Below are 18,845 nucleotides of genomic sequence, written 5' to 3'. Positions count from 1 at the left end.
CAACAGAGTTCAATTAATTCTGTTGTCTGAGTATAAATCAGAAGACATTGATTCGTTAAAAACCGATGTGTGATATATTGATTACAATGTTTTTTTCTCCCATTTTTGGCCATTCAGACAACAGGCAGTGATCATTATATCTAATTTGTTGTGTGATCATTTGAACATCCCATTCTGGAATTAGATTGTGCATTCATTTGGTCCATTTACGAAATGAACAGGAGTTCATCAAATACAAACATTGTAAACCATCAAATGAGTAATCTAAACACTTTAGGCTCCATGTAGAAGCTGATTGTATGCCCATCTTTGAATGCATCCTCACCACACAAGATTTATAGTTGTTGCCTATATATGTTCAAATAGTAAGAGATTTAAATCTATTAGTCAGCAGATGAATCTTTTGCCCTTTTGTTCCAAGGCCTCGCCTAGCAATTGGTAGGCGCACAATCTTCTTCTTTAAAGGTTTAGGTGTAATATCTACTTGAGCACGCAATGGAACAACATCTGGTGGGATAACAGGGGTGGGGGTGGCAATGCATGCTCTACCCCGTTTCCATCTACCCTGTTTTCTCCATTTGCGTCGTTTTCTACATTTTCGCCATTCTCTCCATTCTCTCCATTTGTTCCATTTCCATAGGGCTCAAATGAATCCATAGCCTAAAAATGCACCAAAAGATATTAAAAGGTAAACATTAGTAGAAGATAATTTCATTAGGAAAAAAAGAGCATGAATGATTAAAATTTCATTTATAGTACAAAAGATAATTTGGAAAAAAAAACTGAACTCTCCAAGTATAGCACCAGAATAGCTAAAAATGCACCGTGTTTATATGCATCTATGAAGACCAAGAAAACCCCTTTTAATTCTAAAACAGTTATCCAGAAAATAATCAAAAGGGTTTGATTTCCAAGTCGAAAAAACAAGAACTAAAACCATAAAAATTGCCGGAAATACCCAAAATCCTACAAACATACTCATAAGCATTCTAAGACTAACAATAAGCTGCAAGCTTGAGACAGTTTCAGAAAACTGGTAACAAGAAAGAAAAATTCACCAACAACTTTTCTTTCAGTGATTTTAAGCACAACTTTCCAGATTTCAAGTAGACATGCAAAGCTACTATTTTGCATAGTTTCATGCTATTCGCAGTTCAAATAGATGGTCAAACAAGAATCTAAAGTGACTGAAATGCTGAATTATGCAGAAATCCTGAAACAGTGCAGTAACTTCAAAATAGCATAAGTATCTCATTTTAACTCATTTTTTCACGAAACCATGTTCAAAATGATCATTGAAGAGTCTCCTTTAAGCTATCAAAAACTGAGAGTAAAACAAGAAGTGTAGGTATTTCAAAAATCATGAAATGCCCCACTGGTTTAGCTTGGGTGTCAAATGCAGGAAGAGTCAGAATATCAAAACAGGCTTAGCCACTCGTATCAAATGCTTGTAGATACTTGAACCTAGAGACGATAAGCCAATATCGGTAATACTAGAAGAAAAATGCTCAGCAAATTAACAATTCCTAAAATCATGCAGAAAACAGAAATGACAGGCCCCTGGGATCACCTTCTTACAAGATTAAACCCTAAAAAAAACATGGTTGAATTATATAAATTAGACGAAAAGCAAATATTATAGTAGAGGAAATAAATACCTAGGAGAAGAGAAAGGAACAAGTGTACAAAATATCTAGGAGACGAGAAAGGAACAAACTCACAGTTCTATTAAATTATTCAAGACAGAAATGCTAGATGGAATAGGGCCTTGTAAACCACTAGCTTGAATCTCTCTATCAAACCATAATTCCGAGAACAAAGGTTAGACCATAATATATATATATATATATATATATATATATATATATATTATTTTATTAATTTGGTTTTGGATATGTGAGATTCACTGGCAACACTCATGTGGGATTGTTTATACTAGTAATATTGTAGGGACTAGAGCCAACTTATCAGTTGGTACTTGCTTATTCAACTAGGCTACCAACACTGGAATAGCATTAATGTGCACTCTAGACCAACAAAAAATTTCAAAATACTGATTCACAAGATAGTCTCAGCAAAATGAAAGAGAGAAGAAAATAAAACTAACCAATCTTTCTAAGAACTGCGTCATCTAGTTCTTGAGGCTTATTAGTAGCACCTACAAGAATATAAAAACAGTATTAGAGAGGCATGCTAAAATCTATTCAGGTTTTGGCATGATTAGAATGAAAATATAAAATGAAAAAAAAAATATATGTATAACAGCCCTCGAAACTCATCTGAGAAATTAAGTCAGAAATTTATTCCGTGTCACCCTTTTATCCCCTGACTTATTTAATTCAACTAATTCTAGGAGATGAACAAAGTTTGTTTCTAAGATTTTATTAACAATCCAAGTGAACTTATTTTCCTTGATCAAAATCCCTAACAGACTACAATGATTAGAAATAAGAAAGGCATTATCTAACAAGTTGGCATTGTTGAAGCTAACCAGCCAACACTGACCATCGATTTCTGGCATGGCAACACTACTTATTTAAATTCACAAGCTTTGATTGAAGTGAGATATAAAGCTTACCAATCACAATTACTAGATCATTAGGATTAGATATCACTCCATCAAACTGTAAAGTCTGCACCTTTTATTTCCCATACAAGCTCCAGAGAAAACCACATATCAGGCACCTCAAGTGTTCTATAATAAGGTGGTTTCTTGGCCAAGATCTTGTCCCCAGAATAAAACCTTTTCATTTGCAGTCAAACAAAAATAAACAAGCATGTTACAAAGCTGAAATGATAAATAGACTCAACAAGGATTCCAAGTTAGAGCATCTACGACAGTCCTAAATTTCAAGGATTAACATCTCCTTGTGCCGCAGAAAATACCAACAAATTAATTCGTTTTTACATCGGACCACCATCAAGCACTTATGTATTTTATAAAATTTGTAGTAGCACCAAGCAATAAGCCAACATAATCAACACCAAAGTAAACTATACATTTATTTACTAGACCAGAAACAACCCTTACGTCAATCAGCAGCAATACATAACTAGTATGGGTTACCACAATGTCACACAGCCACGGTTCCTTCAATCAGTCATAATGCCTAACTAGCAATGTTCCCAAAAGGCTTTGGTTGAAGTGAGATATATATAAAGCTTACCAATTCACAATTACTCGATCATTGGGATTAGATGTCACTCCATCAAACTGAATTAGAAACTTTGACTTCAATCTTCTGCTTGCATCATTTTCGTTTACATGCCTTGTTGACATGATACTATCAATCTGTCAACAAACAAACAACAGAGACCATTAAATTGCTGTTTTACTAAGAAACAGTGACACACCTTCCATTTTGAGAATTGAGATTTCTCACTGTCAATATAAAAATTAAAGGCCAACAAAATGAACACCAAAGTAAACAGCATCACCCAGATTAGAAAACCAAATTCAATTGAAGAGCGGACCTTTTTGGAGTGGTGGATGATATGAGATGTGTAAGACCTATGGGTAAGTGAGGACGCATAACTCGGCGGTGTGCTGGCGGCACTGGAACTCTTCAATGGCATCGCAGAGGTGTCTAGGGGAGACGGCGAGGTTAGAGGTTTGGGGAGAGACGACGGCGGCGACATTGCGAAGAGGATGAGAGGGTTAGGCTTGGAATCTGCGGAAGAGTGGATTGAAAAAAAAAATTAAACCTCTAAGATCTAATCCACACAAATCGAGCCACTCGCTTACCATCTAGTTCTGATTTGGATAGAAAAGAAAGCCACCGCTAGTGAACGCTTTTAGAGTTTAACCGGGTAAATTGAGTTGTCCTGTTTCAATGGTCTTCTTCAATTCCTGCCCTGTTTCATAAACATAAGACATCAAGAAAAGACAATAAATAGTTATGAGGGTGGAATATGTCGGGGAATATATCGATGAGATTCGTAAAACAGAAATTAGATTACTAAGGCTTATCAAACCAAGAGATTTGACGAAATTGAAAAAGAACAAAAATTGCCAATTATCGCTAGGAAGAACATGAAAAAGAATCATACCCAGATATAAGCAGTGGGAGTTCTTGAAATTGTGCAATCTCGCAGAGAGTTCACCAGGAACTAGCAATGGATATCGGGTATTCTTCTACAAAACCCTAGATTCACCGCTGTTCTTGAGCAATCTTCTGCAAACCATCTTCCACCCCCGTTCTCGCCTTTTCGGGAGCCCTAATAATCAGCTCGTTTTTCTGGCAACTCGCCCAAATCTTGCCATCGGAGGATGACCAGCGGCGCTGCTTGTTCTTCATCAAGTTCCTGGCCCATGGCTGTGCGGTGTAAATCCGGCTAATTGTGGAGACGAGAGTTAGGTCAATGAAATTTGGGTTTCAGATTGAGGGTTCGACCAATAGAGATTTGGTTGATTTCGGGGAATCTAAGATTGGGGCTTCCCTATTTGGGATTTCAGAATGAAAGAGAGAGGAAGACTATGATTTCTGGGTAAAGAAGAGAGTTGGATGAAGAAGTGAGCGAGAGAAGACTAAGAGTGAGATAGGGAGAGGAGCAATCTGGAGAGAGAAAAAGAGAGAGAGAGAGAGAGAGAGAGAGAGAGAGAGAGAGTAGAACGTGAGAGTTCAACGATGAGGAGGACAGAGATTTCGCGAGAGAGATGGAGAGCTGTGCGTGTTGGGCGTCCTGAGAGAAGAGATCGAGAGGTTATGAAAAATAGCCAAGCAACTTTGTTTAAATGTGCCCTAGGCATTAAGCAATAGCTTTTTTTTTTTTTTTTTTTTTAAGTTACTCAGACAACGTATAGATACATTTACGTTGTCTGAATTGCTACATAGCTGAGGGAACAAAAGATGAAAATTTCCCGCTTGTGCAATTAAAATGCCAGTTTTGGCGCTCACGTTAGGCATTTCTGATTCACACAACAGAAATAGTTCATTATGTTGTAGGAAGTTACAAGCATGACAAACCATTGAAGCCAAATTTGCTTGTTTTGAGGGGGAATGAATGTCATTTTGGAGACTTCTCCAAATTCTGCCACTTACTTGCACAACGGCACATTAAAAACCATTGTATGATGATTTGCAAGTATACTCCTACAACACAAATAACTAAACTGTTGTACAATTTGGAGCCAAATTTGAGTCCATCTAGGAGGGAAATCTGCCGCAAATTTTTTTTGATTCACACAACAGATTATTCTTGTAACCGTTGTGCAATGACTTTCTAAACAAAAACTTCAGAATTTTAACCACCTTATACAACGTAAGTTTACTAAACATGTTGTGTGATTAACTTTTCTTCATCACACAACACTTTTTTTTTTCCGTTGTGCAAAAAGTGTTGTGTGTTAACGTTTTTGGTGTAGTGCCTCCTCTTGGATTATTACTCTTAGGTCGTGCTTGGTGATCCAGCGTAGAAGATCACTGCTGATCCAGTACTCGGTCCTATTCAAATAGAAACATTTGATTCCAATGCAGATTTTATCAGTATGAAAAACGGAAATTGAATTGTTACACCAATTTTAAACCAGGCTGTGTACTTACGTGTCTTTCACAGCAACGTTGAAGAAGTCTCGATAGTGCCTTGCCACTGCTGGGTCCAGTGTCTTCCATGTTTGTTTATCGCATTTGACTCCCTTAATCTTAATCTTGTTGTGAAATTTTCCCTGGGCTTGTGGCATGATTCCTACCTTCTTAGGTGCAGCTCGCTTTGTCATTTTTGCCTCTTCCAGAGTGTCGTACTCCCACTCCTCCTCTCTAGCCTTCTTGGCAGCCCTCCTGTATGTCTTCACGTTCTTCACTATAGAATGTATCTCCGGAGTTTTCTTCTGTTGTTCCTGTTCAGCATGGGTCCCTTCCTTCTGTTTTTCCTTTCCGACTAATGCCATCACTTCTTTCTCAGCAATAATCCTTATGATGTTATCGAGCTATTCATCTTCCTCTTCATTCCCATGTTCTTGTTGCCCCGGTTGAAAACGGCTTTCATTTTCTTGTTCAGGTAATTCCTGTGCAATAGGAAACGGAAACGTCACCGTGTCCGTCTACTTTCCCACACTGGCTGCATAATGGGTTTCCTCTCCGACGCTGGGTCCAAAGTTTGGATTTTCATCCTCAACTTCATCTTGGGGGACCACTTTCGGCATGAAATGAACTATCTCAAGTTGTCTTTGTGGTGGGGGGACCTCTCCTTTCTCCTTTTCAAGCCAGATGTACAACGCCCTGATGAGGTTATTTTTTACCCTCTTTTCAATTTCCAGCTCTTTAATCCTCTCATCGGCAACCTTCAGCTTGCCCCATAGATCTTTGTTCTGCGCATTCAGTTCCTCATTTGCTTTGGCAAGCCTTGCTAGCTTTGCCTCCATTTCTTTTGTGGGCTTTGTCTCACCAATAGCTGCCTCCATCTCTCTGATTAGTTCCTTGATATTCCCCGTCAGCCTTTCATTTTGTTCCTCTTCCGCTTAGCTTGCTTGGGGTACCTGCAAAAAATAGAACCAAAACCATCAAGTTATTAGTCCCCAATAATGTGTTCACTGGGGGCCAGTAATAATATTATTGCCTCCCAGTAGACTACCATAAAAGCTCATATCTCCATGTAAACAACTCAATGTTTCATTTTGTTCCTCTTCCGCTTGGCTTGCCTGGGGTACCTGCAAAAAATAGAACCAAAACCATCAAGTTATTAGTCCCCAATAATGTGTTCACTGGGGGCCAGTAATAATATTATTGCCCCCCAGTAGACTACCATAAAAGCTCATATCTCCATGTAAACAATTCAATGTTTTAAAATGTAACCAACAAACATCAGTTATTCACTTCATAGGCTTTGCTTCTGGTATCTATTACTGGCCCATTACTAGGTCAACACATTACTGGGTCCCAATAATGTATCTATTGCCCCCCAATTACTGGCAGCAGACAAGCTCAGTTGAGCCACTCACCCAGTTGTCAAAGCTTGGTGTGTCCTGCACCTCATCACCCAGCTCGAGGTCTTCCAGTCTAATTTTCGCAGGCCATGGTCCAGCTTTTATCAGATCCTGTTACATTTAACAAGTCAGTACTATGTAGTAAACATTGAAAATAACATAGATGTAATGTTTTTGTAATTTGCTTACCACGGCTAAGTTCTCGTTCATGTACATCTGCTCCAGGCTAAATATTTCCTTTATTGACCATCTGATGAATCGTGGAGTTTCATTCTGCTTTCTAGGTATCCAGGTCTTTGCCTTGGTCTTCTCAAGGAACCAGTAATAGATGAGAAGAAGGCATTCATTCAAAACAGATGGACTGTTCCTCCTATACTTTTGTAACCCTTCCATCAAGAAGTTCATAATTAATCTTGGCCAGTTGTACATGTTTATGGTCTCAATCCATTCACATACGGCGACCATATCCCATGTGATCTGAGCACCAGTTCGGGTGAAGAAGAATGTGCTGAATAGATATGTGATCATTAGCACGGCTATCTTCCTGGCATCTTTCTCTTCTGCCGGCTTTGTCAACTCGGTTACCAGCTTCGATTCCACCTTTGTTCTGAGTATAGTCTGCGTCTTTAAAGGGCTGCCAAATATTGGAGAGTCTTCCATCTCTTCCCTTACCACCCTCCTGTTCACATTGAACACTTCTCCTTCAGCCGGAAGGTGAAATAAAGCCGTGACATCCTCCTCCGTTATTTCCATAACAATATCCCCAAACTTCCACTTGTTGTCTGTTCGGTCGAAGTGCCTTATGAGTATCTCCAGGTCCGCTTCATGCTTGTGGAGCTAGAGCTCAGTTATCTTGTCCTGCCAGAACGGTTCCATCATTTCACCAAAGTAGGTACCAATCAAAATCTCTTTTGTTTTGTCTGGTATTCTATCTTTGTGTGCATTGACCATCCTCCAGAATGCACTGAGCGTGCACTTCTGTTGCTTCCACTCAATCTTTCCTTTCTGGGTCTCTTTTTCCTGCTCTTTTTTCATTGCCCTTTTCTTTTGCTTCTTGGCTTTCTTCCTCTTTGGTTTTTCTTCTTCTGAATCCACTTCCTCTTGAACTGGCTTCCTTTTTGGTTGTTGTCTTGTTTTGATTACAAACCTCTTCGTTGTCTATTCACCTTCTGATTCTGATTCATCTTCAGTCGATTGTCCTGAATCTTCATTGACTTCTTCTTCAGCAGATTCTTTATCAGAAATCTGTTCTGCCTGTTGTCGCTTCCTCTTTCTTATTTTGACAAATTTTTTTTGCAGGGGTTGGTTAAACATTGTCTTAGTACAGTTATCTAAACTCTTTGAACTCCAATCATCTTCTTTTGAGTCACTCATCAAGGTGAATTTGGTGTACCCATTCTACACAAAAGTAAAAAAAAACCAAAATGATCACTCTAAAATAGCTAGGAGAAGGGTTCTGACTCCGTATGAAGACATTATTGAGGGGCAGTAATATGTCTACTGCCCCCCACTAAACCATCAAAACTTGGACCAGTTTCAAGGATTCACAGTGTATTGCACTTTATCACAAAGAAAACCAAAATGATCATTTTATAATCAACAAGAGATGATGACTGTCTCCTAAGAAAGACATTATTGGGTGGCACTAATGTGTCTACTGCCCCCCAGTAGACCATCAATCATTACACTGCTTCCTATGTTTCACGGACTATAGAAGTTATTCACACTCTAAACAACAGTTAATGTCTAAAAACCCCCATTATGAGGGTCAATAATATGTCTACTGCCCCCCCACTAGACTGCCACAAACCTCACAATTTGCATCAAACATTACACCGCATCCTATGTTTCACAGTTTATAGAAGTTATTCACACTCAAAACAACAATTAATGTCAAAAATCGCACATTTTGATGGTCAATAATTTGTCTACTGCCCCCCACTAAACTGACACAAACCACACAATTTGATTCAATAATCGACTACTGCAATTTCACAGTAAATTTACTTTGGAATAGCAGTTTCCATTCCATCAATGAATAAAGCAGTGATCATTGGCCCCCAATACGAAGCCTACTGGGGGGCACTAATGTAACAACTTTTAGGTCTACTCCACAATAGTCTTTCAATCACACCTCATTTTATCTAAATTAACTGTTTAGAATCGACAAACAACGTTCGTATCAGATTTTCTCAATTATGAACCAGAAATCCTATATTTCACCGATTTCACAGATATGCAAAGTCGTTCGAGAAATTTCACAGATATGTCACCAAAATGAAACTTCAAACTACCTTAAACGGAAGATTTTGTAATAGGTTCCTCAGAAAACATGACAAAAAATGGAAAACGGAGTCGGAATTGAGTTTTTACCTGTTCCGATATCTTCCAAGCCGAAAAAACTAGAAACTCAACTGCCGGACCTTGAAGCGTCGTCACCGTAGAACGGTGAGAATCCAGGTGACATAGAGAGAGAGAGAAAGAGGGAGTGAGGCAGAGAGAGAGAGAATTGCGTATGGAGGGAGGAAGAGATTTGAATCGGTTTGACGTTTGATTGAGATGGGTAACTGATGAGTCGTGCGGTTTTAGTGTAGTGGCACTACCGTAATAACATTTTTTTCCGAAGCCTAGATGAGTCTTGACACAGTCGAATTAGGTAAGTGGGCACAAACAGTTAAAGGTGGAGTGATTGGGCAAATATTGGGCTAAAAATGGGTAACTGGTCACATCCCCTAAAATTTTTATTAAAACTCAACTTGAGAAGCTGCTTTTATAAAGGGTCTTGCCCAACTTCTTTTTTTTATTCCGAAAAAACCATTTGCCTAGTAAAAAAGAAAAAGAAAAAGAAAAAAAAGGGGGGTTTAAAAATAAATACGCGTATACTGTAGCGTAGAAAAAAAGCAATGCGCGTCTATTCCTACTACTACGCGTCTATTATACGCATCTATTATACGCGTCTATTATACGCATCTATTATACGCGTCTATTATACCCATGTATTATACGCGTCTATTCCTACTACTACGCGTCTATTATACGCGTCTATTCCTACTACTACGCGTCTATTATACGCCTATAAATAAGAAGCAGCGGGGGACTCTCTCGCTCTCTCTGACTACGCTATCTTCCTGAAACGCGCTTTGCAACATGTCTCAACGTGATCGCTTGGCTACTCCACCTCCACCACCCTTGGTATCACCGCAATCCTCATCGTCGGTTTGTTTCCGATTGCCGCGCAGAGTCGCCTCAAAATCCAAAATCGGTTCTGTCGATGACATCGCGGTTAATCTCAATAGGGTTCTTGCCCTATCTTGGCTAGACTCGGAGTTTGTGGTTGAGGCTCTGAGGAGAGAACGCCAAGAATTTGCGGAGGAGTTGCAGCGCCGCAAAATTCGCACTTTAATGTCTATGCGGTGAGTGTGATCTCTGCTTACATTTTCTTACAAAAAAAAATAAAAAAAATTTGTTATGGCCTGTACTAATCTTCATATATAGTTCAGTTATGATCATCATTGGTATTGTTGCTGTTGCTGTGTTATGAAGTTAAGAATTATCTTTACCAGTTGACTAAGACAAGTTAGTCTATTTTCTTTATTTAAGTCATTAGGTTAATACGCACCGTTTTGTTTACATCGAAGAGGAATCTATGAGCTGTTAGGCTATCTTGAGGTTACCAGTGTCCTACTGACACGTGTCTCACATGTTATCGTCTAGCTACATATGCTGGCAAATCTGTACGAATTGATATCAGATTGCAATACAATTTCTTTTCTTCTTAGATTTCCTCTCTATAATTTCTTTGTACTCTTTCTCTGATCTGGAAGTTAGGGCTCGTACCCTAACAATCTGGTATCAGAGCCCTTCTTCTGGGGCGATGGTGAAGCTCAAGGGAGCTGGAGGTGCTGTGCTGGAGCTCAACCACAGATCTCTGGTGAACTTTCTAGTGTGGAATTTGACCTGCAAGTTCACAAGGATGAGACGGCTGCCAAAATTATTGCTATGCAGGAATCTATAGCAACAGTTCAAGGAACGGTGACTGATATACAGGAATCAGTCGCATCATTACGCCACCAGATCTTAGAGGATATGCGCACACTGTTAGCTCAGGCTCAGCACCCTCAACCTCAGATCGGGTCACCTCAGTCTAGTCAGGCTCAGATCGGATCACCACAACTAAAATTTGGGTCCCTACACGTGTCTGAGGGTACTCCAGGGACTAACCTAAAGGGACGCACTGCATCAGCTTCTTCCGTGTTAGCTACGTCTTCATCTGCCACCACTATTGGAATGGGTAGTATTTCCAAACCCTCTACAATTAATCATCCAGTATCTTTGAGTCATAGTGATGTTATATTGGGGTTTACTAGTGATACTTATTCTGAATCGATGAATACTGCTGGGATTGTGCAAACTACTGGTGCTATGATATGTGGGTCTGGTGTGTCAGATAATTTGGGTAACAAAGAGGTTACTAGTAACCCAACTACTCAATCAGGGTCTAGTGTGCAACAACAGTATTTTCAGCATCAAAATTTTGGGTCTCAACCATTTAATCACTTCACGGGGCCCTTTGCAGTACCTAACATGTACCAAAATATCAATTCATGTGGAAATGCTACAACCACTCACTACAGTGAGACTGAGCCCTTTGTATTAAACTACTCCGGTCCTTATCCTTACACAGCCATCAACTTTCCTCAGCAAGTTCATCCCACCTTGCCTTTTGCCATACCATCATACCTCCCAAACCACACCTCAGCACAGATGAGCTCATCTCAGACCAACCCTTATTCATATGTGCCCTACCAGCCACACAACAGCTTAGTTGCTTCAATTCCCACAACTCCACCTATGAATTCATCACAGTTGCAGAGTTCATATGCTTTACCTCCATTCTATATGCCTTACAGTACACCTCTCTCACATCCTTGTGGCCATCAGTTTGTGCATCCAAATCAACATCCAACTGATCCCAATTTACCTACAATGAGGCAGATGAGATTAGAATTTCATGTATTCAGTGGAGGGGATCCAGTGGAATGGTTAAACAAGGCAGAGCAGTTCTTTGAATTCTACCAAATCCCTGAGGAAAAAAAGCTAGCAATTGCAACCATGCACCTTGCAGACAAGGCTTCTGACAGATGGTATATGTTCAAACATGAATTCCCTTCCACTTGGGCAGGATTGGCAAACCTGTTGATGAGGGAGTTTAGTGGTTATAATATTGTGGATTATCAAGCAGCCCTAGCCAGAATGAGCCAGACCGGAAATGTAGAGCAGTACAAGGAACAATTTACCAAACTCTCACGGAGAGCCCCTGGTTTTTCTCCACAGGTGCTTTTATCATGTTTCTTGGGAGGGTTGAAAAGTGAGATCAGAGCAGATGTTAAGGCTCAAAAACCAAAAACACTCTATGAGGCTTGTGAATTAGCTCGAATTTATGAAGAAAGGGAAGCAGGGCATAGAAACCAAGCCAAAACCCCAATGGGAAGCAGGTCATTTTCAACCACAATTCCTGCTGCTTTAGGAAGAAGTGGAATGAGTTTCAATAAGAGTCATTCAGAAAGACCACAGAATTTCTCACCTAGGAATAATGATGTGACTGTTTCTGCTCCAGGCAACAACATCAACGCAGGGAATAGAAGATTGAGCCAAGCTGAATATCAGGAAAGACGAGCGAGGAACCAATGTTTTTTTTGTGATGAACTTTTTAGACCGGGCCACAACTGCAGGAAAGGCCAGCTTATGGTCATTGAAGTGACTCAAGATGAGGTGGACTTACCTGCACCTGCTAATAATGAAGTTGTAGAAGAAGTTCAAAATGAGGAAGACATCCCAGAACCTGAAATTCAGTTGCAAGTAATGGGGAACAGAATAATTCTGATACTATGCAACTCAAGGGTGTAATTAACAAAAGGATGGTGCATGTGCTAATTGATACTGGCGCATCTCATAATTTCATACATCCATCCTTGCTTAAAAAAATGAGAGCTCAAATTATTGACATTAAGCCACTGAAGGTCAAGCTAGCTAGTGGGGCTATAATGCAGACCAAGGGTCAGGTAAGAGTTGAGATGCAGCTCCAACAGTACATTTTTTCTGCTGACTGTTACATATTACCTATTTCAGGTTGTGAGATAGTTTTGGGAGCTTCTTGGCTCAGAACACTTGGGGACATCACCTGGAACTTTGAAACCATGAAAATGCAATTTTACAGTAACCAGGCCCAATACACATTGCAGGGAGAGACAAAGGCACAAGCCACAGTGGTATCTTGTAAATCAATGATTAGACTGCTCAAAAAAGAGAAAGAAGCCATAATGGTACAATTAAGTCCTATCTCCATGCAATCTGCTACTGATGTTGTTCATCCAGAAATTCAAAGGTTGGTACACCGATATGCTGATATTTTTAAACCTCCAACCACATTGCCACCAGCAAGGACACAAGATCATAGGATTGAGTTGGAAGCTAACACATCAGCCATTAATGTCTGACCCTATAGATATCCCCACTTCCAGAAGGCAGAAATTGAAAAAATAGTACAAGAAATGTTGGAAAATGGCATCATTAGACCTAGTGTATCACCATTCTCCTCCCCCGTTCTGTTGGTTAAAAAGAAAGATGGAACTTGGAGAATGTGTGTTGACTATAGGTCTTTGAATGCGGCAACTGTGAAGGACAAGTACCCTATACCAGTAGTGGATGAGCTGATTGACGAAGTGCACGGGGCAACAATATACTCCAAGTTGGACTTGAGATCTGGTTACCATCAGATTAGGATGTGTGAAAAAGATGTCAGCAAAACTGCATTTAGAACTCATTCTGGTCACTATGAGTTTTTAGTGATGCCTTTTGGGCTCACTAATGCCCCATCAACATTTCAGTCTGTTATGAACGACATTCTCAGGGAATTCTTGAGGAAATTCGTTTTGGTTTTCTTTGATGACATACTCATATATAGTCCTACATTGGAAGATCATGTGAAGCATTTACAGCTGGTCTTTGACAAATTACAGCAGAACTCTTTAAGAATCAAGGAAAGTAAGTGTAACTTTGGTGTGGCACAAGTGGAATATTTAGGACACATTATTAGTGCTGAAGGGGTGGCAGTGGATCCCTCCAAGATTGAGTGTATTAAGCAGTGGCCAAAACCAAAAACACTGAAGGGGCTAAGAGGATTTTTAGGTTTGGCTGGTTACTATCGGAAATATGTGAAACATTTTGGGGTGATTGCAAAGCCTCTAACTGACATGTTGAAGAAAGATGGTTTCAAATGGAATGCAGATTCGGAAGTGGCATTTGAGCAGCTCAAGGAAGCTTTAATTTCTACCCCAGTGTTAGCTATCCCAGATTTTTATAAAGAATTTGTTGTGGAATGTGATGCATTAGAAAGAGGGATTGGGGCAATTCTATCTCAGGAAGGGCATCCAATTGCTTTTCTCAGTAAGGCCTTGGCTCCAAGGCATTCCATTTTGTCAGTATATGACAAAGAGATGTTGGCTGTGGTGTTTGCAGTCCAACACTGGAGGCCTTACTTGTTGGGTCACCATTTCAAAATTTACACTGACCATAGAACCATAGAGCACTTCTTGAAGCAAAGAATCACCACTCCAGCTCAGCAAAAGTGGTTGCTCAAACTGATGGGTTATGATTATTCTATACAGTATAAGGCTGGTAAAAATAATGTGGCCCCAGATGCCTTGTCAAGGAAATTGGAGTTGTCTGCATTGACTGGAGTATCACAACCTGTACATCAGTTTGTAGATGAAATGAAGAGGGATTGCTTGGTGGATGATGAAGCTTCTAAGATATTGGATGATCTCAATCATGGTTTGGGAAACAGAAAAAACTTTAAGGTCATCAACTCCCAGCTCATCTATATGGACAGGATATTTGTACCTCAGACCAATGATTGGAGGAAGAAGATTATGGAAGAATTACATGGTGGATATACTTGAGGTCACGCAGGTAGGTCTAGAACTCACAAGAGGATCCACAGAACCTTTGCTTGGCCTGGAATGCATAAGGACATCAAAAAGTTTATAGCTGATTGCCATGTGTGTCAAATCAACCATTATGAAACAGTCAAACCACCAGGATTACTTCAGCCTAACCCAATTCCTGAAAGAGCTTGGTCTGATATATCAATGGATTTCATTGATGGTTTACCAAATTCTGAAGGAAAAACAGTCATTTGGGTAGTTGTGGACAGGTTGACTAAGTTTGGCCATTTTATACCCATGTCTCACCCCTATACTGCTGCATCAGTGGCAAAACTGTTTGTCCAAGAAATTTTCCGACTTCATGCATGCCAGAGCACATTATTTCTGACAGGGACCCAGTGTTTTTCAGTCTATTTTGGGAATCCTTCTTCAAATTGCAGGGTACCAAGCTTGACAAGTCATCTGCATATCACCCACAGACTGATGGACAAACTGAAAACCTCAACAGAACTTTGGAACAATATCTTAGGTGTGTGACAAGTGAGAAACCAACTGGTTGGGTACAAGTATTGCCATGGGCAGAGTGGTGGTATAATTCAGCCTATCATTCTGCTATACAGATGACACCTTTCCAAGCTTTATATGGATATGAACCTCCATCCATCATTCCTTATCTGCCGGGTTCAACTTCTGTTGCTGCAGTGGACCATCAACTGCAACATAGGGATACCATACTCTCTGCTCTCAAGAGAAACCTTCATTTGGCTCAGTCTAGAATGAAGAACTTCTACGATAAGAAACACACTGAAAGGGAGTTTGAGGTAGGTGATTGGGTCTATTTAAAGTTGCAACCCTACAAACAACATTCTATGCATAAGAATGTGTTTCATAAGCTGGCACAGAAGTACTATGGTCCCTTTGAGGTGTTAGAACGAATTGGGAAGGTGGCTTACAGACTCAACCTACCACCATCAGCTAGGATTCACAATGTCTTCCATGTCTCCTTGTTGAAGAAAAAGCTTGGTCAAACCGCTACAGTGGCTGCACAGCTCCCTCCAATATGTGATCCTGAGAACCCCAGGTGGGAGCCTGTAGCTGTTCTTGATAGAAGAATCTTCAAAAAGAAGGGGGCAGCTGTAACTCATTGGCTGGTTCAGTGGTTGGGAGTTACACCAGAAGAAGCCACCTGGGAAGAGGCAGAAACAATCTTACTCAGGTATCCAACATTTAATCCTGATGTGGAGGGCCATGATCAACCCCATGTGTTGTGAGAGTTACAGTACAGTTTTGAACTTGTGGTCAAGTTCGATTTGAGGGGGGCAGAGTTGTTATGAAGTTAAGAATTATCTTTACCAGTTGACTAAGACAAGTTATTCTATTTTCTTTATTTAAGTCATTAGGTTAATACGCACCGTTTTGTTTACATCGAAGAGGAATCTATGAGCTGTTAGGCTATCTTGAGGTTACCAGTGTCCTACTGACACGTGTCTCACATGTTATCGTCTAGCTACGTATGCTGGCAAATCTGTACGAATTGATATCAGATTGCAATACAATTTCTTTTCTTCTTAGATTTCCTCTCTATAATTTCTTTGTACTCTTTCTCTGATCTGGAAGTTAGGGCTCGTACCCTAACATGCTGTTACAATGTTTTTTTTTTTTTGTTTGAAAAGATCTTTTGCATATGTGTGTGCAGTACCTGTCATCATAATCTATGATACTGTTTGGGTTTGTTTGTTTATGGAATAGGGTTCTAGGAAAGGCTCTAATGCACAATAAAGCATGGGTTGCCTTTCCCAGAGGTTTCAACATTCAAAGACTGGTGCTTTTGTTCAAATCAATCAACCGTCTTCAAAAATGAACATGCCACGGAGAAAAGATACAGCGACTAGATGGTTTTCAAGGTACTTTTTATCAAACCTACTGGGAGGTTGTTTGTTCTGTGGTTTCACAATCTACTATGGATTTCATCAATTTCGGCTCCTTAATCCATTCCATGAACAAAGCACATATTGTGCTGATTCCTAAGGTCCCTCACCCTGATCAGATTGGGCAGTTTCGACCAATTAGCCTGTGCAATTTCTCTTATAAGGTGTTGTCAAAGGTTTTGGCTAACCGGTTGAGATCCATCCTTCCTTCTCTTATTTCCTTTAATCAAGCTGCATTTGTTCATGACAGACAAATACAAGACAACATTATTGTAGCTCATGAGGTATTTCATTATCTTAAGAACAAGAGAAGTGGCATAGATTTTGATATGGGGTTAAAGATTGATATGAACAAAGCTTACGATCGTATTGAGTGGGATTTTCTTCAAGCTGTTATGCTTAAGATGGGATTTGTTGCAAGTTGGGTTAACTTGATAATGAAATGCTTGAATACAGTTTCATTCTCTGTTTTACTAAATGGAAAACCAGGGCCTACTTTCTCTCCTTCACGGGGCTGGAGGCAGGGGGATCCTTTGTCCCCGTACTTATTCATTTTGGTTGCCGAAGTTTTAACTGCAATGATTAATAGGGCTTGCTTGAATCACTCCCCAGTTGGTGTTCAAATGGGTGCAGAAGGTCCCTCGATTTCACATCTATTGTTTGCTGATGATTCCCTCTTCTTTGTGAAGGCTTCTGTAGAAAATTGTCAATCAATGATGACCATTCTGACTAACTACTGTACTGCATCAGGTCAGCGAGTCAATTTCAGCAAATCAAGTTTGTTTTTTAGTCTCAATACACCTCTAGAGCTTCAATTGAACATCAGCGATATTTTGGGTGTTCATGAATCAGATGATCCTGGCAAGTATCTTGGACTCCCTACTTTATGGTGAAGATCCAAAAAGCAGGCTTTGGCTTTTGTGAAAGATAGAATCTCTAAAAAAATTCAAGGTTGGAAACAGTTGAATCTCAACCAGGCTGGGAAAGAAATTCTTGTGAAATCGGTCAATTCGGCTATCCCTGCTTATCCTATGGCAGTATTTCTATTCACTGATGGGCTGTAAGGAGATTGATTCTCTAATTGCGAACTTTTGGTGGGGACAGATTGATATGGGGGGTAAGGTGCATTGGTTGAGTTGGGAAAAGCTTGGATTGCCTATGGAGGAGGGCGGTATGGGTTTCAGGTGTCTGCGAGATTTCAATTTAACCCTCCTTGCCAAAGTAGGGTGGAGAATTATTCAACAACCAAAAGCTTTATGGGTTCAAGTGCTCAAGGGATTATATTTTCCTGATTGTGATTTCTTGTCAGCTTCTAAAGGCCCCAGAGCTTCGTGGGCTTGGAGTAGCATTCTGGAGGGAAGAAATTTATTAACTGATTGTGCTTTGTGGCAAGTACTCAATGGGGAGTCCATTAGTACTTGGAAAGATAAATGGATTCCAGGGATTTTAGGTGGGAGACTGCGTGCTGCTCATCTGTATGCTTCTGAGTTTGATCCTTTTCAGAGGGTTGCAGACTTGGTTGATTGGTCTTGAACTTCTTGGAATCTGGATCCCATTGCTCAGCATTTGACACCTGCTGAGGTTGTTGCTATTGAGTCCATCCCATTGTCCTCTACTTGGGAACCTGATAAGTTAGTCTGGCCTTTTGAGAAATGTGGTTCATATTCAGTCAGGTCTGGGTATCATGTGCAGCATGGAGGGAGAAGTAAGGCATCATTGCAATCAGCTCACTCTTCACATATTGTTGCTCCTATAGTTTGGAAACAATTGTGGAACGTTTCTTCTACCCCTAAAGTCAAGCATTTTCTTTGGAGGGCTTGTACTAATGCACTTCCAACTATGGCTAATCTTTTTATTAAAAAGGTGACCCCCCCTCCTCTTTGTCCGTTTTGTTCGGATCATATGGAAACTATTGAGCATTTGTTACTTCAATGTCCATGGACCATAGGAGTGTGGTTTGGTTTGCCTGTTAATTACAAGGGTTTGGTTTGCCTGTTAATTACAAGGTGGATCTAGCAGCTATTCATAATTGCACATTATGTGTACATC

At 40.1% G+C, this 18,845-nt stretch overlaps 1 protein-coding gene across 1 annotated transcript; it reads left to right on the top strand.

Annotated features, from left to right (window-relative positions):
- Positions 1 to 10,031: 10,031 nt before the first annotated feature.
- On the top strand, positions 10,032 to 16,729 carry LOC121050644. The gene is made up of 2 exons (XM_040511428.1): positions 10,032 to 10,335; positions 16,618 to 16,729. Exons 1-2 carry the CDS (start codon positions 10,070 to 10,072, stop codon positions 16,727 to 16,729), a joined length of 378 nt encoding a protein of 125 aa, XP_040367362.1. The 5' UTR covers positions 10,032 to 10,069.
- The last annotated feature ends 2,116 nt before the right edge of the window (positions 16,730 to 18,845 follow it).

The sequence above is a fragment of the Rosa chinensis genome, chromosome 7 (assembly GCF_002994745.2).
Source record: "Rosa chinensis cultivar Old Blush chromosome 7, RchiOBHm-V2, whole genome shotgun sequence".
Classification (NCBI taxonomy): Eukaryota; Viridiplantae; Streptophyta; class Magnoliopsida; order Rosales; family Rosaceae; genus Rosa; species Rosa chinensis.
Note: the sequence above shows the minus strand (reverse complement) of the source record. Positions and strands in the feature narration are given on the sequence as shown.

Bases quoted from the DNA above. Each gene is read 5' to 3' on its own strand.
- LOC121050644 (XM_040511428.1), top strand. From the start codon at position 10,070: ATGTCTCAACGTGATCGCTTGGCTACTCCACCTCCACCACCCTTGGTA. The intron at 10,336-16,617 runs GTGAGTGTGATC...TTTATGGAATAG, and splicing joins CGCACTTTAATGTCTATGCG to GGTTCTAGGAAAGGCTCTAA.